Source organism: Panthera leo, chromosome C2 (assembly GCF_018350215.1).
Source record: "Panthera leo isolate Ple1 chromosome C2, P.leo_Ple1_pat1.1, whole genome shotgun sequence".
In the NCBI taxonomy this organism is placed as follows: domain Eukaryota; kingdom Metazoa; phylum Chordata; class Mammalia; order Carnivora; family Felidae; genus Panthera; species Panthera leo.
The window spans coordinates 139813904-139836549 of NC_056687.1; the positions used below are offsets into that span (position 1 = coordinate 139813904).

At 43.9% G+C, this 22646-nt stretch overlaps 1 protein-coding gene and 1 long non-coding RNA gene across 5 annotated transcripts in view; one reads left to right on the forward strand and one right to left on the reverse strand.

Annotated features, from left to right (window-relative positions):
* Positions 1-1710: 1710 nt before the first annotated feature.
* On the reverse strand, positions 1711-16518 carry LOC122230378. 3 transcript variants are annotated; one of them, XR_006207398.1, is made up of 5 exons: positions 16467-16518; positions 8678-8852; positions 7628-7768; positions 4104-4225; positions 1711-2022 (listed from the first exon to the last, which is right to left on the reverse strand). It is a non-coding gene; the product is annotated as an uncharacterized LOC122230378 (long non-coding RNA). The 3 variants fall into 3 exon arrangements; XR_006207397.1 differs by lacking the exon at positions 1711-2022 and adding an exon at positions 3309-3465; XR_006207396.1 differs by lacking the exon at positions 1711-2022 and having other exon boundaries at positions 3740-4225.
* A 151-nt stretch (positions 16519-16669) lies between these two features.
* UBE2E1 (ubiquitin conjugating enzyme E2 E1) overlaps positions 16670-22646 on the forward strand; it is an 81078-nt gene continuing 75101 nt past the window's right edge. Inside the window, exons 1-3 of one of the 2 annotated variants that reach the window (XM_042903654.1) lie at positions 16673-16837; positions 17973-18157; positions 22266-22316. In XM_042903654.1, the coding sequence (XP_042759588.1) occupies positions 18006-18157; positions 22266-22316 (203 nt within the window). In that variant the 5' untranslated portion in view covers positions 16673-16837; positions 17973-18005. Of the gene's footprint in view, positions 16838-17972; positions 18158-22265; positions 22317-22646 lie in introns of both variants that reach the window. The other variant, XM_042903655.1, reaches the window with a different exon arrangement.

A 22646-nucleotide genomic window follows, 5' to 3' on the forward strand; every position in this document is an offset into this window, starting at 1 on the left:
ATGTTATCTGTGGAGCATTTAGCACGGTGCCTGGTCCACACGAGTGCTGAGTAAATGTTAGACATTTTTCACAAACCCAGTCCTCGTTCCCCGAGTTACACCACCCTTAGTCTTCAATATCCGCCAGCCTTACTGGAATCTATCAATGCCTCTCTTATTCCAACTGCCCCAAGCACAGTCTCAACTCACCCACACATAGATGTAAATATTGTCTAAGGGGCCTCTGTTTGCAAGAAGGCCCAAGAAAATACTAGGTCTTTCTTTGCTACAGAAATTTACTTTGCACTTTTTTTTAAAAGGTAAGGGATCTTTGGTTGAAATGTTTGCTTGGGGGCTGAGTATTAAAATTTATGTTCCTGAACCCACCGAAATAATTTTCTGTGAAAATTTCAGTTTTAAAAATTAGTGCAAAGAACCTTGAAGGAAGAAAAGGGGGGGGGGGTCGGTTTGTTTGTTTCACAGATACTTCAAACGGTTTCCTCTTAACACAGATGGAAGGAGAGGGTGGTGACAGGGAGCAAAGAGCAAAGGGGGAGGAGAGAGTAGGGGGAAGTAAAGAAGACCCACGAAAGAAGCCCTGTTCCACTGACGCACTTTCTGCCTCATTACGTTAATTCTCTGAGATCCCCCAGCGTCAGAGGAGCAGAGCTTCCTAGGCGAATGCTGATTGTCTCACTTGCTCAGGTAAAGATCAACAAAGAGGAAGAGACTAATTAGGATGGATCAGAGACCAGTCACCTGAATTTTGTTTTCCTCTTCTTTGCCCCCATAAAGGATGGATGAGGAGGGAGAGGTGGGACACTGCCTCCTGATGGTTACTGGAACGTGCCCACCTGGCCACGTGCTCAAGCCCAGCTCTTTTGTAAGTGATGACTGTCTCCAGGGTGACTGAATGGCTTAATTCTATTATCTGGCTGTTGGCTGTCAGTCTAGACAGAGTCTTGGCCAAAGCGTGGCAATGGCTGCGATGGAGATAAAGAAGAGCAAGGAGATTCCAAAGGTTTCCGGGGGCTTCCAGGGGCCTTTTCTTGGATTCCCTGAGGGTGTGTTGTGGCTGCTGGCCTTCCTTGCTCCATAGGTCCACCCATGGGAGCCTGGCTTCATGAAAGTCCTTCTCTGGCTATAGTTTGTTTTGTTCTGGTGGGGGGCATCAGGGACCCCTGAATTCTTTCCACAACACCACCCTTCTCGTACAGCACATTTAGGTCCCCCCACCGACTAGATGAACACAATAAATAGCAGGGGCCAATAAATGCCCCATGATGACAGCACCAGAAAGCACGGTACAGTTCACAGAGCCCCACCCCATGTGACCTTGTTTGATCCTTAGGACAACCCGTGAGGTATGTCTTAAGAGCATCATTTTATAATTGAGAAAACAAGGATCAAAGATTAGGTGACTGGACCCAATCCCACAGAATGTGAAGTGTTGACTAACAGTGAGGCAACCAAGTACAAAATGGGAAGTAAATAATATATATCTAACACAGAATACATAAATGTTCCCCAACTGAACGGTGAAGTTTGGTGAGATTTACCTTCTGGTCAAGCTGAGGCTATTTTGGGCAAACAGCTTACTATTTATGCACCTCTGTGTACTTTTCCATCTGTGACTGGTTTGACAGCTGTTTGTTCATTCACTCATTCATTCATTTATTCATTCAACAAATATTTATTGATTGGCTGCTGGGTGAAACCCCAGAGGATGGGAAAGAAGACGCACTGACCACCAGAGCTTTGAAGGGGAGGCAGAAAGGGGAGGGATGCCAGAGCGGCTGTGAGAGTCTTTGAGAAGAATGTCCACAGGCTGTTCAGGAGGGTGGGGAGGAGAGCCTTCCCCCCACCCTCCCCCCACCGGGGAGTGGTGAGAATCTTCTGCTGCTGGTGAGGAAATGTGACTCTGGGTCCCCGCTTCGAAAGCTGCGTTTTGCGATCCCGTTTCTCTTGTTGGATTGTTCGAGGTTCAGCGCAAAGCATTCTACTCGGTTACGAGTTTGCACGTTCTTAGGGTTTGAAATTCAGCTGAGGAAAATTGCAGTCATTATTTCTTGTCATCTAGGGATAGCTGGGGAGGTTGGGCTCTGGAGTCAGTCCTGAGTTTAAATTCTGGCTCGGCCACCTAACTTCTGTGTAACTGCTCACAGTTACTTACCTCTTTGTAAGACTACATTTTCTCATCTGTAAGTAGGTGATAATAAATGCAGCTACCTTAAAGAGCTGTTGCAGATATTAAATGGAATCATGCAAGTAAAGCGCTTAAGACATAGTAAGCAATCCATACATTTTCCCCCCCAAAAGATCATCTTTGGGAACTTTGGAGTGGAAATAGGTTATGTGAGATTTTTGAGAGATCATCTTTTTCTTTTTAAAAATTTTTAAATATTTATTTATTTCTGAGACAGAGAGAGACAGAGCATGAGCAGGGGAGGGGCAGAGAGAGAGGGAGACACAGAATCGGAAGCAGGCTCCAGGCTCTGAGCTGTCAGCACAGAGCCCGACACGGGGCTCAAACTCATGAACAGTGAGATCATGACCTGAGCCGAAGTCGGACGCTCAACTGACTGAGCCACCCGGGCGCCCTGAAATCATCTTTTTCTTTTTAGTACCATCCAGGTATGTTAAAAGACAATTATACCTTTTTGATTTTTTGATATAGTTACCTTACCACTGTTTGCTATAATTTTGGTGTCCCTCCCCCACATTGGGTTCATGTATATATTTTTAAATCTATTTCAAAGATCTTACTGGCTTTTATGTAAATATAATAAATATTTCCAGGGTGAGAATTATCGCAGCTACCAAATAACATTTTGTATCTCTGGGGTGCCTGACTGGCTCAGTCAGAGGAGTGTGTGACTCTTGATGTCGGCGTTGTGGGTTTGAGCCCCATGTTGGGTGTAGAGATTAGTAAAAATAAACAAACTTTAAAAAACATAAACATTTTGTTATATCTGATATTTGAAGCAGAATGGAAAGGCAGGGGAAAAACCTCCTAGTGACTTGAGTGGCAAAGATGTTTTGAGGAGTACACTCAGTTTACACAGCTATCTTTTTTTAAAAAAAAAATTTTTTTTAATGTTTTTATTTATTTTTGAGACAGAGAGAGACAGAGCATGAGCAGGGGAGGGGCAGAGAGAGAGGGAGACACAGAATCCGAAGCAGGCTCCAGGCTCTGAGCTGTCAGCACAGAGCCCGACGCGGGGCTCGATCTCACGAACTGTGGGATCATGACCTGAGCTGAAGTCGGACGCTCAACCGACTGAGCCACCCAGGCGCCCCTACACAGCTATCTTTATTGTGTGCAGACATAAAACATGATGGGTCTCGTGTTGAGCGTTCTGGGGGTTAGAAGGCTGTTTGCCAAATGTGATTTCACACCTTGGAGAGGACAGATGCTCATGTGAAAGGTTTCACTCAGAGGACTCACTGATGGCCGTGCCTCTTAAAGGTAGCCTTAATCATAGCCTTTAAAAAAGAAATCATATGGTCATTATGTTTGGGTATGTTTGGGTATATTTGGGACCAACTAACTCTCTTGATTCAAAAACACTGAGAAAACCAAAACATTTCTTTTCTTTTCTTTTTTTCTTTTTCTTTTCTTTTTTTTTTTTTTACAGAAACAGCAGAACAGATCCTTCCGGAAGCTACATGGTCTGTTAATATTGTTTTAGGACCAAGTAAGTGAAGCTATTTGGAAATCAATATTTAAACATTCTTATGAAGTGAGCCATATGTCAAGTAAAATGGGACAAAAAGAGTAGAATCGTAAAAAAGAAAATACAGAATATCTGTTTATGGTGTTACTTCATATGTCTATTTCCCTCTAGGCAAAGTTTTTTATTATTGTTGATGTGATTCCTTTTATTCTGTTGTCAGTACCACCAGAGCAGGTAAGTAATAAATGATTCTGATTGTTGTTTTATACCCATATTGTACATCTTCCCCTGTAAATGCCTATTCATTTCGTGGATATGAAAGTGACAGAATAACATCAGTGAAAGTCTGAAAAAAGAAAAAGAAAAAAACAAAACCAGAAAACATCCTCTCAGTCTCCTAACACAACGACTGGTATTTCTGTGTTGATACTTCTGTGTAGTACTCACGGTGATTTCCTGCCCAGGCTCTGCGGTCAGGGGGGGTGGAGCTTGCGTCCCTCCTCCTCCTCCTCGTAACAGTGGTTTGACCTGTGCCAAATCGCTTCACTCTCTGTGCTCAGTCTCCTCACCTGCACAATAGAAATGCTAATAATAATGCCTACCTCTTGTGGTTAGCATGAGGATTAACCGGAACAGTAAATGGAAAACTCTTGCATGGGGCTTGACATAGTGATTGCTCAATAAATGGTAGTTATTCGTGCTGTTACCATTATTTTCTCCTGTGGTCCTTACCATAACCCTGTGAAGTTAGAGAGTCAGTATTGGTGTTATCTCTCATAAGAGAACTGAGGATCTGAGAGGGTAAATGACATTCACAGTTCTGGTCCAGTGGTATTTTTTAAGACAAACGTGAAATGGTACACGTTTCTGCTTCTCAAGAGATTCCTTTTAAGGGACGAGTTCACTGCCTCCTGATGTGATGCAACGGGAGGTACAGTGTCACCTGTGACTTCCTTGACTCTCTTGCCAAAAAGGTTTAACTGGAATGAATCACACCTTTCTATGACACCTCAAATTTACCGGGCATACAAACGGTAGAGGGGTTATATTAAATGGTACTATGAAGAAAAACAGTCAAGCAAATGCATAATGTGGAACATTCTACAATACAAACTGGCATGTCTTTTCAATGACTCAATGAAAATGCCACAAGGAATAAAAAGGGAAAAGAGGTGAAACAGTTGGGGGATTGTTCTAAATTAAAAAAAGACAAAGCAGGGGTGCCCGGGTGGCTCAGTCAGTTAAGCCTCTGACTTCAGCTCAGGTCATGATCTCATGGTCCATGAGTTCGAGCCCCGCATGGGACTCTCTGCTCTCAGCACAGAGCCTGGTTCAGATCCTCTGTACTCCTCCTCTTTCTCTGCCCCTCCCCTGCTTACATGTTTTCTCTCTCTCTTTCTCAAAAATAAATAAACATTAAAAAAATGAAATGAGGGGCGCCTGGGTGGCGCAGTCGGTTAAGCGTCCGACTTCAGCCAGGTCACGATCTCGCGGTCTGTGAGTTCGAGCCCTGCGTCAGGCTCTGGGCTGATGGCTCGGAGCCTGGAGCCTGTTTCCGATTCTGTGTCTCCCTCTCTCTCTGCCCCTCCCCCGTTCATGCTCTGTCTCTCTCGGTCCCAAAAATAAAAATAAAAAAAAAAAAAGAAAAAAAAAAAAAAAGAGTAATGTTTAAGAAAAAAAAAAAATAAAATAAAATAAAAAATAAAAAAATGAAATGAAATCTATAAAAATAAAATAAAATAAATAAATAAAAGAGACAGAAGAAACAAAAGCACTTTAATGGTCTTTAATAGAATACTGATTTGAACCTAAAAGGAAATTAGAGGATTGAATATGTATGGAATATTTAGACAATAGCGGGGAACTATTGCTAGTTTTGTCAGGTGTGATAGTGGTATATGGTTATTTTTTGAAGAAGCATGTTGAAGGATTTAGGGGCAAATTGTCTTGCTGTCTGTCATTGTAAATGATATAGCAAAAAAAAAAAAAGATAAAGTAAATATGACAAATACTATCAATTCTTGAATGTGAGTGGTATGGTGGGTATATGGGGATCTTTGCACTATTCTTTCTCTTTTTATGAATGTTTGAAATTTTTCCTAATAAAAAGTAAACAAATAAAACAAAAGGAGACTTTTTAGAAAGCAGAAGCTGTAGGGGCGCCTGAGAGGCTCAGTCAGTTGAGCTTCCACTTCTTGATTTGGGCTCAGGTCATGATCTCACGGTTTGTGGGTTCCAGCCCCATGGGGGGCTCCGTGCTGACAGCATGGAGTCTGCTTGGGATTCTTTCCCTCTGTCTCTCTGCCTCTTCTCAGCCCCTCTCCCACACACACACTCTCTCTCTTTCTCAAAATAAATAACTAAACGTAAAAAAAAAAAAAAAAAAAAAAAGCAGAAGTATTAAAGTATTAAAGTATTAAAGTTGTTCTGGAGTGCCTGGCTGGCTCAGTGGATAGAGCATGTAACTCTTGGCTTGTGGTGGTGACTTCAAGCCCCACATCAGGGGTGGAGTTAAACAAACAAACAAACAAACAAACAATCAAAGTTGTTTCAGAGACAGCTCAGTACCACATCCACATGTCCTCTCAGGGACAGTAACATATGGCACAGCTTTGCCTTCACATCTTACACAACTGGGAATTTCATGTATGTTTCATAAGGAAACAGCCAAAAATCCTCTATTAAAAACAAAACAAAACAAAACAAAACAAAACAAAACAAAACAAAACAAAAACACCTTACACTCGTAAGGAAATCCTTGCTAGCCATTCCTATAGAGGGCCAAACCTGAATTATCTAGTTTGGGCCCTATATAACATTTAGATGTGCAATAAATAAACAATGAGATGCCTTCAATAATAGTGTGTTTATAATATAAACACACTGGAGCTGTATGCAGATTTTCTTTTTAAGAAGAGGATGGTTGGTGATTTGGGGAAAGATCAATCCATACACAGGGACAGAGCTAAGAAAAACCTATAGAATTGGAATTCCATATTCTGGGCTCTGGGCTTTCTAAGTCACTCATTTGCAAATGAGACAGTTTGAGGAGAGTAAATGTCTTCACCTCCAAGTTCATAAAATCTGTATTTTATTTTCAAACCAAGTTCAAAGGAATATCACAAGTTTTCATTTCATTCTCTAGCAGTTTCCAAAAATAACATCTTCAATATATACCTCTTAGACCAACCCACTAACCCAAGGATTTATTTTAAGCTAAGACACAACTGGAACTAAATAAACTCTAAATATTGGAATGTAAAACTCCTAATCTCCCCACCTATATTGCTCAAGGACACAGTGGTGCCAAGGAGTGACCCAGAGCTGTGCATAAGTGGCAATATTCGAGGGTTTCTGACTATAAATCTTTATGTAATTATATGAAAAAAATTGTTTTCATAGACAAGTTATGGCTCTCAATCCCTGAATATAATAAAAATTTAGATCTCTAAGAAAAGGACAAATATCCCCTCAAATCGTGCAGTTCTAAATCTTGCCCCTAGAATGGACCTAAAAACCTGAGCCGATGTTGCAGAAAATGACTTTTTCAAACAAGAAGTGATTGCGATGGTTTTATTGCTTCTGGGAGTCCAGTGTGAAAATCTTATAGGAGAAAATAATCATGTTAAGGAGCCTAAACATTTTCACCAACATTTTCCACACTTGCCCACACTGTGATTGACAGATTTCACAGAGAGGTTCTTCGTGTTTTAAACTTCTTTGGAAATCCCAACCTGTCCACAGCCAGTTTTCTTTTAGATCTCTTCATTTAACACTTTTAAGAGGTTGGACTAACCATCCATCTAAAGAGAAAGGGAATTCCGTGTAATAGACACAAATCCTCTGAAACGACCCTTCACCTGACAGTTTTCCAAACAATTTAAGTGAAAGTGTCACATACTTGGGCCATTCTGACTCACTCATTTAGAGAGCAACATTTCTGGGCAAAACCCAGATGTTTTCTGACTTACTTGTTTGTTCATGCTCTTTCGGAGGCTCTTGCCACGGTAACGATCAATCAACAGGTAGTTACTCGGCTCCAAGAGCTTGGCATTGGGCTGGAGCTGGAATAGGGCAACTGTCCTCCCCTCCCTTTGCTTACGGTTTCTTAACTGAAAGAAAACAATACAAAATAGTATATAACTGAGGTTTATCTGCATCTACTCTTCTAGTTTATTTATTTATTTTTTCTTCTAGTTTATTAACTCTGGAACAGCCAAAGAAAGTCTGCGGTCGCTGAATTGAGCCTCGAAAAATACATTAGATTCAACTGATGATAGCTACCATTTATTGGGCACTTGGGCCATGCCAGGCACCTGGGCTAAACATTTTACAGACATTTCTCACTTAACCTTCAAAAGATCCTATGAAGTGAGCTTTATTATTTCAGTTTTACATATGCAACAACAAAGGTTCAGCAGATTGAGGAACTTTCCAGAGGTCATGCTAGTAAGTGGCAGTGCAGGTATAGAAACAGGTCTGTTCAATCTCTTAACTGCCCTGAACCACGCTCGTCCCTTAGATGGGGAAGTAGGGAAGAATGAAGCAGTGGGAAAACGGGGCAAGGATGTTCTCCAACTTTCAGCCCAGGTTGGGAGACAACCTGTGGGAAGCCAGTGCTGATGGGTGTAACCTCAGCCACAAAGCCAAAGTGGTCATGCCCCACCATTTTCCTGGTTTTCCTCTTCACCGAGATCTAAAAAGACTTCTCAAGGTGAGTAAAGTCAGGGATAAAGAAGGGGATATAGGAATCTCCACTTCTATTCTTACAATCACACTGGGCAAATATCTGTCACCATTGCACTGTAAGATTCAGGATTGCTTTCAATTCAGTGAGTAATTTAGGAAGCAAGAGGGGCGTGTGTGTGTGTGTGTGTGTGTGTGTGTGTTTGAGTAGTAAATCTGGGTCCAGTCTAATATACAATGTGGAATGGATATCAAAGATTCTGACACAGCCCAGAGCCATAGAAAGCAGTGCTGTGTAGACAGAACATGAGCATGCTTGCCTTCATAGGCGTTACCTCTGGCTTCTGTGGCCTCTGTCAGTTGCTCCATGTTTGAGGGGTAGACATGTAGATTCTATAAGTTTCCACAGTCCACTTGGATTCTTCCAAGGAAAAGGGCTTCGTTCTGCTGCTAATTAGTTGCCTGATTTCCAAAAACTCATCTTGCATCTCTGGTGTTCAGTTGCTTCATCTGTCAATAGAACAGGGCACATCTCATGATCTCAGAGCTCTTCCAAATTGGAATTCTGTAACTCTGATGTCAACACTGTATTCCTGTCCGCCCTTGGGGCCTGGGAGTCACTTTAGGCCTCGCCCTCGGGTCACTTCCCCTGGGAACAGCCACACAGACTCCACATGCCCCAGTAGACCGCTGGGTAGTGTAATCATACATATGTGAATGATGGAACATCACAGGAGGTGGGAAAAGGGAAAATAGTACTATTAGAGACAAGGATGGTTTTCTTCCCATACCTCAGTTAATCTTTTATTGTGTGTCTACTAAGTGCTAAGCATTGTACTACATAGTTCTAAGCAGACATAGTTTTCTGCTATCACGGGACTTACATTCACAGAGTTTTAAACAGTGATTAATTAAAGTAAGCTCAGAGAATTAGGAATTTGGAGCTGCTTCCTTACGCCTGTACTCTTCAATAGCTTCCTCCTGGTTTCCCTGACTCCTTTCTCTCCTTTCTGGCTTTTCTATCAAATTAATCTTCTTAAAATACCCGTTAGGCTAAAATGTCTCTAATGTCTTTCCCTGGTACCTTTTTATCCTGTAATGAAATCCAGGCTTCTTAGCTCCCCATGAAGCCCCTCTGCAAAGTCAAGGTACCCACTTTTCATTCTTCTGTCATCCAATCAACTTTTCTGAGTCCTTCAACCAAACTAGCTTATTTGTGGGCACCCCAATCACTTCTTGGGGTTTTCTGCTTCCCCATATATTTTTGTTCTTTTAAAGATTTAGTGGGTAGGCATGCCTGGGTGGCTCAGTCAGTTAAGCGTCCAGCTTCAGCTCAGGTCATGAGTTCGCCATTCATGAGTTCAAGCCCCGTGTCAGGCTCTGTGCTGACAGCTCAGAGCCTGGAGCCTGCTTCTGATTCTGTGTCTCCCTCTCTCTCTCTGCCCCTCTCCCGCTCACACTCTGTCTCTTTCTCTCAAAAATAAATAAATATTTAAAAAATTTTTTAAAGATTTAGTGGTTAGATTTAAAATGTACTTGGGGTGCCTGGGTGGCTCAGTTGGTTAAACATCCGACTTCAGCTCAGGTCACGATCTCACGGTCCGTGAGTTCGAGCCCCGCGTCGGGCTCTGGGCTGATGGCTCAGAGCCTGGAGCCTGCTTCTGATTCTGTGTCTCCCTCTCTCTCTGACCCTCCCCCGTTCATGCTCTCTGTCTCAAAAATAAATAAACGTTAAAAAAAAATTTTTTAATGTACTAAAGTAATGCACACTTATTTTAAGAAATAAAACAATACAGATATGAAATGCATTAGTAATTTCTCCATTTCATTCCCTCTGACAGAAGCACTGTATTGTTTCTCTAAATTTAAAGAAAATCATACAAGTAATAAAGAAAACATCCACACACCCTTTACCCAGATTCACTAATTTGTAACATTTTGGCACATTGGTTCTGTTCCCTCCCTCCCACTCTCTCTCCACCTCCACCCCAACACACATTGTTAATTTTTTTCTGAGTTATTTAAATAGTTTACACACATCATGCCTCTTTACCCCTTAATGTCCCAGTGTGTGTTTCCTAAAAACAAAAATATCCTCAGTATAATTATCAGTTTCAGGAAATTTAACGTTGATACAACACTTTTATCTAACTTCCATACTCTATTTTTTTCAATGGATTCAATTCTGTCTTTTACAAATTTTTTTGCCCCATCCTGTACAGAATCTGGTCTAGAATCACATATTACGTTTAGCTCTCATGCTTCTTTAGTCTCCTTTAATCTGGAATCTTGTTTTTCTTTGTCCTTCATGCCAGTGACATTTCTGAAGAACGAAGTCCAGTTTCATTATTTTATAAGTTTTTAATAATAAAATATTTTCTACTCTATGATTTATATATATATTTATATTTTAATAATAAAGTATTTGGAGTCTGGTGTTTTCTCTCTCTTTTTATTTTTATTATTTTTTTAAAGTTTATTTATTTTTGAGACAGAGAGAGAGCATGGGTGCAACAGAGGGAGGGGGAGGGGCAGAGAGAGGGGGACAGAGGATCCATGGAGGGCTGGGACTCACAAACCCTAAGATCATGACATGAGCCAAAGTCTGACCTGGTTTAACCAACTGAACCACCCAGGGGCCCCTCCCTCTAACTTTTTAAATGTCATTTCCATCCCTGTGAATGCCTCTTTATCCACCCAAGTCCTACTTGTCCTTCAAGGCTTAGTTATAATCCCTTTTCCCCTGGCCCTTGCTGGAGGCCAGAGAGTACCTCTTAGACTTCTTTACATCTGCCAGGACACCCAGCACTGTGCTTAGTACACACAGGGCAATTAATAAATATTTGTTGATTAATTGATTTGTGGCTGAGACATGAGTACTGTCCTCTGCAAAGACAGAACTTTTCATGTAGGCTTAGCAAGTCAAGATTGGTATCTTTGCTGCCTCTTGCTTCTGGGGTTTTGCAATTATTGAGGTAAGTTTTGGATTCAAAACTGGATCCTTGGCTATAGATTTGGCTACACCATGGAACTGCGGGGGGAAATGATGTTTAAAAAGTTTCTCAATAGATAATTAACAGCATGAAATAAAAGTAATTTTCCCTACTATTTCATTCCTCCCAAATTTTAGTAAACTGAAAAAGTGGTAAGTTAAAAAATGTTTTTAATGGTTATTTATTTTTGAGAGAGAGAGAGAGAGAGCGCGTGCGCACGCGTCGGGGAGGGGCAGAGAGAGAGGGAGACACAGAATCCAAAGCAGGCTCCAGGCTCTGAGCTGTCAGCACAGAGCCCGATGCGGGACTCAAACCCACGAACTGTGAGATCATGACCTGAGCCGAAGTCGGATGCTTAACCGACTGAGCCATCCAGGTGCCCCATGAAAAAGTGATAAGTTTTAAAAAAGGTTTCATAGATCAATGAACCAAAACTGGTTGAATTGCAATCCAGTATATTTCAATATAGTCTGTCCTTATGGTATCAATGTATAGGAGGTTGAAGAAGGCTGGTTTATTTAGAGAATAGGCTGTACAGAGGAGATTATAAATTATAAATTGAGAGAATGCTTTCCTACTAAGCGCTATCTATTTGCCAACATCATACAAACCTTTTTGCCCTTGCCTGAGAAAGCACTAGACTCTTATCAAGTCTTGGTAAATTTTGAAAATCACATGGTTGTTCAATGCCTCCATGTGGTAGAAAAAAATAATTTAGCTCTTTCCAGCTTCCTGTGATAGCAACCTTTAAGACCAGTAAAGTCTAACAATGCTTAGGGTCCTTCAAAGGGATCAGTGTTTTTTTTAAAAAAAGGCCTACAGAAAAATGGCCCAAATTGAAGATAAAAGCCCCAGATCTCATTAGGCTTCATGGAATTGACCCTTCTTTTCGAACCTTCCTTATCTTTCTGTATAAGAAATGGCATTTTTCAGGCAAAGGAGCATCATAAAAGAAAACAAGTGGCCTGAAATCTGCAGTGAGTCCATCTTTTCAGAAAGTCTTTATAGAAATTCTTTTTAAATTCCAAACATAAGATTTTTTTTTCTTTTGACAGAAAAAGGAAATCCTTTCTATCCAGCCACAAGGTAAGTTGAAAACCCCTTATTAACAAGTGTTAATTTGTTTGACGATTCTTTAGATATGAAATTGGCCAAAGAGAATGGTCAGCTTTATGAAAGACTTGAAGTTCAATTTAAGCAACAAGCCAAAAATAGGAGTGCTCAAAAGTTAGACAGGGTCTCTTTCTTTTGAATCAATGATATCATTTCACCTACTAGGGATCAGTCAGCACCTTGATCTTCAAGTGCTTCTACTTAAAAGTACTTAATACTCTAAAGATGGCTTGAAGAAGAGAGTTGGATTATTCTGAGAATCAGGAATAGGCATTAGTAAAAACTGAAGCCTACTTTCTCAAAGCTCGGGGATATCACGGTGTTGCACCACTTGGGCTTCGGTAACTGGATGCATCTTTTAAATGTAAATTGAGCATTCCTATCAAAGCATCCAATGTATATGTATGCATTTGCTTGTGTTAGCATAGCCAACCATAGAGCTGGGGGGGGGGGGAGGGGAGGGCAGAGGGATATTTTCCAGGTGTACCTTTTGATTTCTTTAGAACAATATAGCATGAGAATGTATTACCTGTTTAAGATGCATCCATAAATATGAAATAAACAAACAAGAAGGATTTTTCTCAGAATGGGGAGATGGGAACTTTGGTGGTGGTCATTATTTGGCTTAAGTAAATGTTATAAAAGCAGTGATTCTTTAACTTGTTCCCTTTTTTTCACTTTCCCAATTGTCTTGATTGTTAATATGGTCTTGAAAATATTATCTGACTTTTTTTAAGATTTTATTTTTAAGTAATCTGTACTCCCAACGTGAGGCTTAAACCTACAACCCTGAGATCAGGAGTCACACACTCCACCGACTGAGCCAGCCAGGAGCCCATAGAGTTCTTTTATATTTAATACATATATTGTATATTAATATTAATATATATATTAATATATAATGTATATGTTATATTTAATACATATGTTAATATATACTTTAATGTTTGTTTACAATTTTTTTAATGTTTATTTATTTTTGAAAGAGAGAATGAGAGACAGGGCACAAGTAGGGGAGGGGCAGAGAGAGAGAGGGAGACACAGAATCCAAAGCAGGCTCCAGGCTCTGAGCTTTCAGCACAGAGCCCAACAGGAGGCTTGAACTCCCGAACCGGTGAGGTCATGACCTGAGACGAAGTTGGATGCTTAACCAACTGAGCCACCCAGGTGCCCCAATACACATTTTTTAACTGAGGCTTCCCCCTCTACCGCCGCCCCTCCCCCCCCGCCCCCAAATTGACAAAACTGACAAAATCATCTGCAGTCAGCATGAGCCATAAACCACAATTTTGCCACCGACTTGCTGCATGACCTTGAACAAGACCTACAGGCTTTGTCTTAATTTCTTCACCTAGAACATGAGGAATTTGAACTTGATTATATCTTAGGCCCCTTCTAGTAAACAAAATTCTATTATTCCTTGACTCTTTCTTTCTCTTAGGAGGTTTTTTATATTTGTCATCAATTCTAAGTCCTAAAGACTCAATGTCCTAACTAATTCCTGAGAATTAGTATCAGGGTGGGATTATTAATAATTTACTTTGCATAACAGCTAACAAACCATCCTTATTTTAAATACACATTGTTTTTTCTAACAACTCTGCCAGTGGGTACAGCACAGGTAGTCTTTCTCTTTATAGATGATGTAACTGAGGCTCACAGAGGTCAATTTAACTCTTTAGGCCTTGTAGTTAATATGTAAAGCTGGAAGGTTGCAAATGAACTTTTAGTTTTTTTATGATTCAGACAACTGTATATTTCAAATGAGCTGATGTAATGATTAGTCTTTGAGAGCAGTGAATTCTTTTCTAAACATTTTGGGGTTTTTAATTCCCCCTCAGTAGGTCATTCTCAAACCATAAAGCACTAGCCAGGGTTAGAGATAAGGACTAGTAACACAAAAGAGGGCTAGTATCCCTCTAGACTGGTGGTTGGGAAAACATTTATAGAGAAGGAGCCCTTCAATTACATGATTTGTTTCCCCAGGGTCCAACCCAAGCATCAACAGTGAAACACCAACTATCGTTTTCAGGTTTTTTGGTTTTTTTCTTTAAATATTATTATATTTAGTATCCAAGTATATGATATATGCAAACAAAAAATAAAGAAAAAATTCTCCCACTGTCCTAGCCATATCAATGAATCAAACATTTTATTTTCCTGTCTTCTCTGCCAGTTCTCTTCTTTAAAAAAATTTTTTTTAATGTTTACTTTTGAGAAAGAGACACAGCACAAGCGGGGAAGGAGCAAGAGAGAGAGGGAGACACAGAATCGGAAATAGGCTCCAGGCTCTGAGCTGTCAGCACAGAGCCCGATGAGGGGCTCGAACTCACAAACCCTGAGATCATGACCTGAGCCAAAGCCGGACGCTCAACTGACTGAGCCACCCAGGCGCCCCTCTCTTTTTTATACACATATATATTTTTTACTGGTTGTACTCATAGTGTGTACATGGATTTTAAAGTATCAGAAACTCAAATTTTTGTTAGAGGAAGTCTCAATTTTAATAACTGTTTTTAGATTATTTCCTTCATCCCAACTCGGTTGGGATGAAAATTTCACATTTGCTTATTGTTTTCCTCTGAATTTATGTATTTTTCATCAGAAACACAAAATATATACAACCTGGTTTTAGAAAGATTTTTTTGGTTGCTGTTTTCAAATAACATAGAACAGGGAATGTCATTTCAAAAACTATATATATTCTACCAGGACTCCTTAAACCAAACACATGTGTGGGGATCTTTCAAAATTTCTATGTATTTGAGTGACTGAGGGATAGCTCTGTCTGAAGGTAGGAGGCTGGAGGCTGAAATGATGACTTACAAATTTTTCCCACATTTTGGACTTCTTGATTCTATGACAATTCCTGGTAGATACAGGTTTCCTGGTAAGGGTTAAGAAGCATGCACATATTACTTTATGAACCATGATAAAGTTGGAGTTTTAAAGTTGAGGACTAGAAAGGCTTTAGGTGGGTGGTAAGAAGGCTTGTTTTCCAGGTTAGTGGATATGCCGTAAGCTTTATCACCTTGTTGTGTTTCCCTGTGGTAACTGAAGTCACTGTTGCCATGATAAAGGACGGCAATTTGAATGAGATCATTTAGAATGGCTCCTGGAAATCTGACATGGTGGTCTCCTTAATGTACCAGACCTTATATGTGTGGCATTGCATATACATCTTCAGTTTCCTTCAACTGAAATGACAGTGAGAAACGAATCATAATTTGAGGGGTTAATCTTTTTTTTTTTGGAGGGGTGGCTTAATCTTAAAAAAATTAATCTTGGTAAAAATACTAAGCAGGAATAGTTAAGAATTACTGATTGCTTATTCTAAAGATACAAAGATTAGCTGAATAGCATTTGTATTGTTGAAGCAGGTACTGGAGTTCCAAAACTTTTGATTTAAAATTTCCAAAAAATGAAACTTTCTATTTGAAGTAAGCTGACACCAAAAATTCTAAATCCAGTTTAATTCAGTAGTAAAGGGTTTATTCCCAGTGATTTCTCACATTTGTAAGCCTGTTACACGTTGGTTTTACCTGTCATGAATCCTTTCTATCACTTTTATAAAACACCACCACTTTTTATAAAAAGTGACCAGAAGAATATAAAATTGTAAAATTGCACGTGCCTGAGCAGAAAACTCCTACTTTTGAGATTTTTTTCACAGGCGTGCCTAAACCGACCTGTGCTCTTAGCAGGTAAATTGCCAGAGGGAGAAGCCAGTGTCAGCTCAAAGGAAAACCCTGTTGTGGGATTTCTTTTTCCCCCTTAAACCGATCACTTTTTAGGGGGCGTTTCCACTGCATTCTCTAGTCCAAAGTCCTTCCCACCAAATTACTACTTTCCCCACCAATTTGTCACCCCCCCCCCCTTTCCCAAAGCCCTTATTGGAAAGAACTTCCTCTCGTGGCCACCCTATTCCATACAGTTCCCAGCGCCCCCCATCTCGGAACGGCTTCCCCTCTCCAACCCAGGATCCAGGTCCCCAAGCCACTTGAGAGAAAATTCCCACCTCTCGCCCCCTTCCTTGGCGTCCCGAGGCGGCGGCGGTGTGGGGGAGTGGGTGGGGAGGGGCAGGGTTTCCCGGGGTCCCCTGTGTCCTCCTCGCGCCCCCCCGGAGGTGTGCAGGGGGAGGGGAGCGCGGGTGGGTGGGACCGGGCCGGGTGGGGGAGGGGTAAGGGCGAGGAGGAGGAGGAGGAGAAGGAGGAGGAGGAGGAGTGTGTGCGAGCGTGTGTGGCTGGGGGAAGCCATTGCCTGTTTAATAGTTGCTGTTGCTGCACTTCCGCTTCTCTCCCAGCGAGAGAGAGACACGAGTGGCCAGGCCCAGCCGCAGCCGCAGCAGCAGCCGCCGCGGCGGCACGGAGGAGCCAGACACAAAGAGAGGTACGGGGATCCCCCCCGCCTCCCGCCGCCCCCCGGCCGCGTCGCCGGGCCTCGGGGACACCCCTCGCCGCCTCCCCGGACCCGCTCCGCCCGGACCGCCGGGCACGGGGCTGAGGGGGGGCGGAGAGGGGCCGAGGAGCCCCAGGGGTCCGGGGCCCGCCCGCGGGGGATGGGTAGGGACCCCGGGCCGCGTGGGGTGCGGGGGCCGCCCGCGTCGGGGGTGGGGGGGGCATTGTGGCTCGAACTGTCAGCGCTGCCCTGGGAGCCCCCCACTGGCCGCTGAGGGGGCCGGGAGCGGGGGAGGGGGAGGCGGGGGAGCCCCGTTTTCCCCAGGGGCGGGGGCCCGCGGGGATTAACCCCTCCGGGGCGGAAGGGCTCATTGTTATTCCTCCGCTGTGGAGGCCGAGCCCCCCCCCCCCGCACCCTCGCCCCACCCCCACCAGGGGTGGCAGTCGGGCGTGTGCTCGGGACCCCCGCCCCAGCCCCTCAGCCCGAGCCGGGCGGCCGAGACACCGGCCTTCGGGGAGAGGCGTCGGGGCGCGGCGCCGGGGGGCCTCGGGCCTCGTCGTCCCTGCCCCCCCGCCGGCCTCTCCCTTCCCCCACCGGGCACCCGCTCCCCGCCTCCGTCCCCCCGTTTCGGCTTCCTCTCTTACTCTTCTCCGCCCCTCCTCTCTTCCCGATCTCGCCGAACTCCACTCCTGGCCCCCGCTGTCTCGCTTTGGCCACCCGCCCTCCGCGACCCCCGAAAAGCCGACAGAAACAGCCCCGAGGCCGGCACACCGCCGGGACGTTCCCTCCTTGCCCCGCCGAGGCTCTCCGCGCCCCCGCCCTGCCCTCCTCCGGCTGCTCGGCATCTCCCCTCCCAGCCCCGAGGGGAGCCCCGGGGGGCGCGGGAGGGGCCGCTCGCCTTGCTCGGGACCGTTTTCCCACCGCGTCCCCCACTTGGGGCCAAAAATAAACAAGCCGCGTCCGATTTGCAAAAGCCTTAATGGGCCTGTAGACTTTGAGAAACGAGTGGAGGGCGGTGGGCAGCCGGGTGCACCCCTGGCCGAAGCCCTCCTGACAGCACCCGATTTCCTTATTTATACTGACTGCATGGTTTGTGTGTTTCTGTTTTGTTTCCCTCCCCTTGCAGGGGCTGTTTGCGGGGTGGGGTGGGGGGTTCGCTATGTCGGATGACGATTCGAGGGCCAGCACCAGCTCCTCCTCATCTTCGTCCTCTAACCAGCAAACCGAGAAAGAAACAAACACCCCCAAGAAGAAGGAGAGTAAAGTCAGCATGAGCAAAAACTCCAAACTCCTCTCTACCAGCGCCAAGAGGTACCGTACTCCACCCCCATCCCCCTAGGCTTCCTATTTTCCGAACTGCCTCTTGCTGCAATTGGTCTGTCTCCCAATGAGGGGTCGCTTGAATGCTCCTCATGGTTTGTGTGTTCTTAAAAATGAAAAAAGGGTCTTGGAAGTTTTAATTATTTTACTCTATTGCTTCTGGTTTTTTGTTTTTTTTTCTTTTAATCGTTGTCCACGTGCAGCTGTTGTGGCTTGCCTCTCCCATTTCTGGCTGAAGTTTGTAAGAATCCTTGTTACTTTTATTAGTGACCCCCAAATCTGATTTCAGATTACTTGTCCTGTTAATCACTAGCTTGTGACCCTTGTCAAGGCTGTCATCCTACTTAATTACTAATACTTGCCCGGACGATTCTATCAAAATGAATTCTATTACCATCTTGTCTCCTCACCTGTTGCACGTATGATCTTTTTTTGAGTAGAGCTTTCTTCACAAACTGCATAAGGAATAAATAATTCCTATTAATGGAGTAAAAAATTTAATAGGTGGAGACAGATGTTTTCAGATGGAATTTAAAGAGGTTCTTCTGATTGGGAGAGTTGAGGTAATAAACGATGTAAAATGGGTATTTTAGGTTATTTGGGGGATTTTTTTTTTCTCTTCTAAAACTTCCAATTTGCCAGATTTTAGGGAGACTCATTTTTTTCCATGCTATTTCCTCTCTTATGCTGTAAAAATCTTTGGTTCTTTTTCCAAGCTGAAGTCAACCAGTGACTCTTCTTTACTCTTTTCCTCTTATGTCTCTAGAAGAAGCTACTTTTTTACCTCGAGCATCCTTCAATAATATTCTCTGATCCCCATGACCCTTAAAATAATCTATAGCATATTCCTGGGAACCCGTGTGCCCTTTCATAAATCCTGCTGCTCTCAGGTGGACAGTCATTAAACTTTAAAGTGGCAAACCAGAAAGATAGTAAGGAATACAAATGGTGGGTTAAATAGGGGTATCTTTCTTAAAGGAATGTAAAATAAAATGGAATATGAGTCTTTAGATCTCTCCACTGAGTAGTGAGCCTGTGGAACTCAGAGTTTGAAAGTTTGTGCTTTCTCCCAGAAATCTGAAAAGTTGGTGAAGTGCTTTGGTGACCTAATCATGGGGGGGAGGGTGAAAGAGTGATTTTAGCTTAAATAGTGTAGAGGTCTAGGGTTAAATGGCAAAATTGCCTTAGCAGGATTGTTCTTATTTTCAGAGTGGTGGTTTGAGTGCAGGTCAGCTTCCCAGGAGTTCTAACTGGCCCTCATTGATGAGCCCGTGCTGGTTCTCCCAGAACCTGTCATCTACCCTGCCCACTTTAGATGGGGCTTTCCTTAATCTCCCCAACTTCCTACCCCTTTCCACCCCCATCTGCAGTAGCTGTGCTCCCTGATCCATGCTGGAGCAGCTTTTGACCTGACCTAAGGCAGGATATTTGCTTTAGGTCATTAGTATTTTTTGTGCACCAGGATATCCCTGGCACACATGAATATATTTGGGGGTAAAAGCACAGGTGTCAGATAAAAAATAGCCTCCTTTGTGTCAGCAGATTACTGAGGTGTATTTTTCATTAGACACAACTTGTCCATTTATTCTAAGTAAGTTAAGTTTTTTGGAATTGCCTGGGAAAGAGATAGTAGGTGTTAAAAAAAAAAAGGTGAAAAGCTACAAAGGGTTATTTTACCTGTAAAGTTAACATCAATTTTAGCTCCCTGGACATCTTGCTGAAGGAGTGTTAAAGCAGAGCTAAGATTAATAGTAGAGGCAAAAAATGGAGAGGAACAGTGTATCCAGGAAAAAATAAGGGGAAATTAATGTTAGTAGGACCCTGTAGAAGCTGCTCTGTGAAATACATTGACTTGGAAGGTGAGTGTTGCCCGTGGACTTGGAAGGGGCACTATAGCAGGAGATGGAATAAAAAAGAAGCCTGAATTGGCAGACGTAAAGTTACTTAACTACATATTTGATGGAAAGTGGTTTCGTTTCTAGTCCACAGGTAGAGGAAATGCCCCCACTGAGAGTGGTCTGGACAAGAATTATTCTGTGGAACATATATGAGTTACTTCACAAATCTTGTGCCAGTAATTCTGGAAATGGTGCAAATGTTTGTTGCGGGGGTGAATTGGTAAAGCTGTTGGTATTATGCTTTTTAGGTATTAAAGAAGTAACTATTCAGTAAATATTTTATGGTAGAGTTGGTATTGACAAGGAGAAGTGAGGTCAGTAGGTATTTTTATACAAGTTGTGCTCAGGTGGGGGTTATTTTTGCCTATATACCTAGGTCTTAACATACAGTCATTTCAATAGACGCAGATAAAGAATCAGGAAACTGGAATTTCAAAGTTTTAGTCTAACATACAACGAGTCAAACAGTAGGGGTGTTTGGGAAGGTCTCAGAACTGAAATGCTTACTGGTAGCAAAAGAATTTAGCAGGACGCAGATAAGTAGATGTCCCTAAAGACAGTGAGCAAACAGCTTCCTAAAACTGACCAGATTTGTAGGGGACAGGAAATGTCCTCCAATAGGAAGGTTTAAAGAACTTCCCCAATCACCACCCTTAATTTCTCTTTACTTACACTTGGAAAAAACACTACCTTCTAAAACCTATTCTCCATTGCATCTAGCCAGCTCAGAAAACCTTTGGAAAGAGAAAAGTTATTCATTGTGATTTCTGATCGCCTTTAGAATGTGTGTTTAGTTTTTTATTACTGTGCTGCCTCCGTGTGATTCCTAAGTTGTAACATAGCCCTTTAGGGTTTTACGTGATAGGAGCAAGAAAGGTTATAAAAATAGAAGGCACCATTTAGTAGATGGAAGACACTTAAAGGCCTCAAACTTTGTCGTATTAATTGATGCTCTAAGCACCTAGGTAAGCAGAAGACAAAGGCCAGGGCTTGGTGTGAACTGCCTGGTGGCGTCGGCCTAGGAGTGGGGGATGGGGCTCTTTGTGAAGTCGTGGGTTGGTGAGGAGATAGAAGGGGGGGGGGGGGGGGGGTCCCGGGTTCCGTGTCCGTGGTGGGATGGAGAAGGAAGAGAAGGAAGGGGACAGACCTAAGGAAAATTAGAGGATGTCCGGGAAAAAGCAGGTCCGGAAAGGGGGAGCCGAGAGTCCGAGCGGTGTGCGGGACAGAGGCCGGGTGCACCTGTGCGGGCCGGCTGCTGGTGTCTGGCCTAGCTGGAGGGGTCGGCGGGGGTGTTAGCGCCCTAGGCTGCGTGCGCGCGCGGCGTCGGGGCTGGAGATCCCGGGACGCGGTGGAGGCGAGCCAGGGAGTCGCGGAGAGCCCCGGCGCGGGCTCTCCCCACCCCTGGCCCGCAACTTCACCCGCTGGGCTGGGGTGCGCCGCCCGAGTCGTCGGGCGCGCGGGGACTAGGGGCGGGAAGCCCGGGGGGCGGCGGCCCGGGGCGGCCCAGCGGAGAGGGCGGCCTTGTGGCGCACGGCCTGCGCCGCGCCGGCACCCCGCGACGCGGGGCAGGTCAGTCAGGGCCCGAGGGGCCTCGCGGGGAGCGGCCATGTTGGCTTCGTCACTGAGAACGCGGGGCGGCCTGGCGGGGGCGCCCTGCCAGGGCGGGCCGGAGGGCGCTCGAGGTGCCTGGGTGACCCGGGCAGAGACCGGGGGGGGGGGGGGGGGGGGGGGGGGGCGGGGGGAGACGGGCGGGCGGGGGCGAGCCCTTCCCACCCGCGCGGCGGCTTGCGTTTGTCGGTCCAGGGGAGAAGACGTGCAGCGCAGAAGTGAATGTGTCCCGGCACATTCTAATGCAACTTAGAAAACGAGTCGGCGAGTGAGAAGCTTTACAATTATTTCCTAAATGGAAAACCCCGAGAAAAATAACTGCTTTAGTGTGCGAGGCAGGACTGGAACCGAAACATTTTAGATGATCACAAGAGACCCCGGACCGCCAGCTCACTGCGGTGGGAAAAAAGTTTTTTCTAAACTACGGACCTGAAGCTTTTGATGTGTACTTTCCTCCTCCCTCGGTAGAACCCAGTTATCATGGCAGGCAGTTAGAACACAACCCAGTTATCTGCCAGACCTGTGCATTACCAGTGGGAGGCTACCAACGCCTTCATGTTTCTTGTGTTTCTCTCTCACTTCCCTGACTCCAGGATTCAGAAGGAACTGGCAGACATCACTTTAGACCCTCCACCTAACTGCAGGTGAGCTTCCTTTCACATTTTTTTCTTTTTAAAATTCTTCTAATCTTTATCTTGGGAGTTTTCTTTTTGTTATTAAAAATGTCTGCTTTTATTTTTTGGTGAATGCTTATTTTGGTGCTACCATCAAGTAACCGCTGAAATTGATTAACCTGAGAGTAATGTTTTGATGAGTCTCTGACAGTTTCAGGGCTATGCTGAAGAGAAGTAATGGATTTATCTGGCGTGAACGCTTTTACATATATAAAACAGAACTGTAAAATGAATTTAAAGATGCACATTTGCCCGATGGTGGATTTTGGATATGTCATTAAGGATGATGTAAAACCTTTT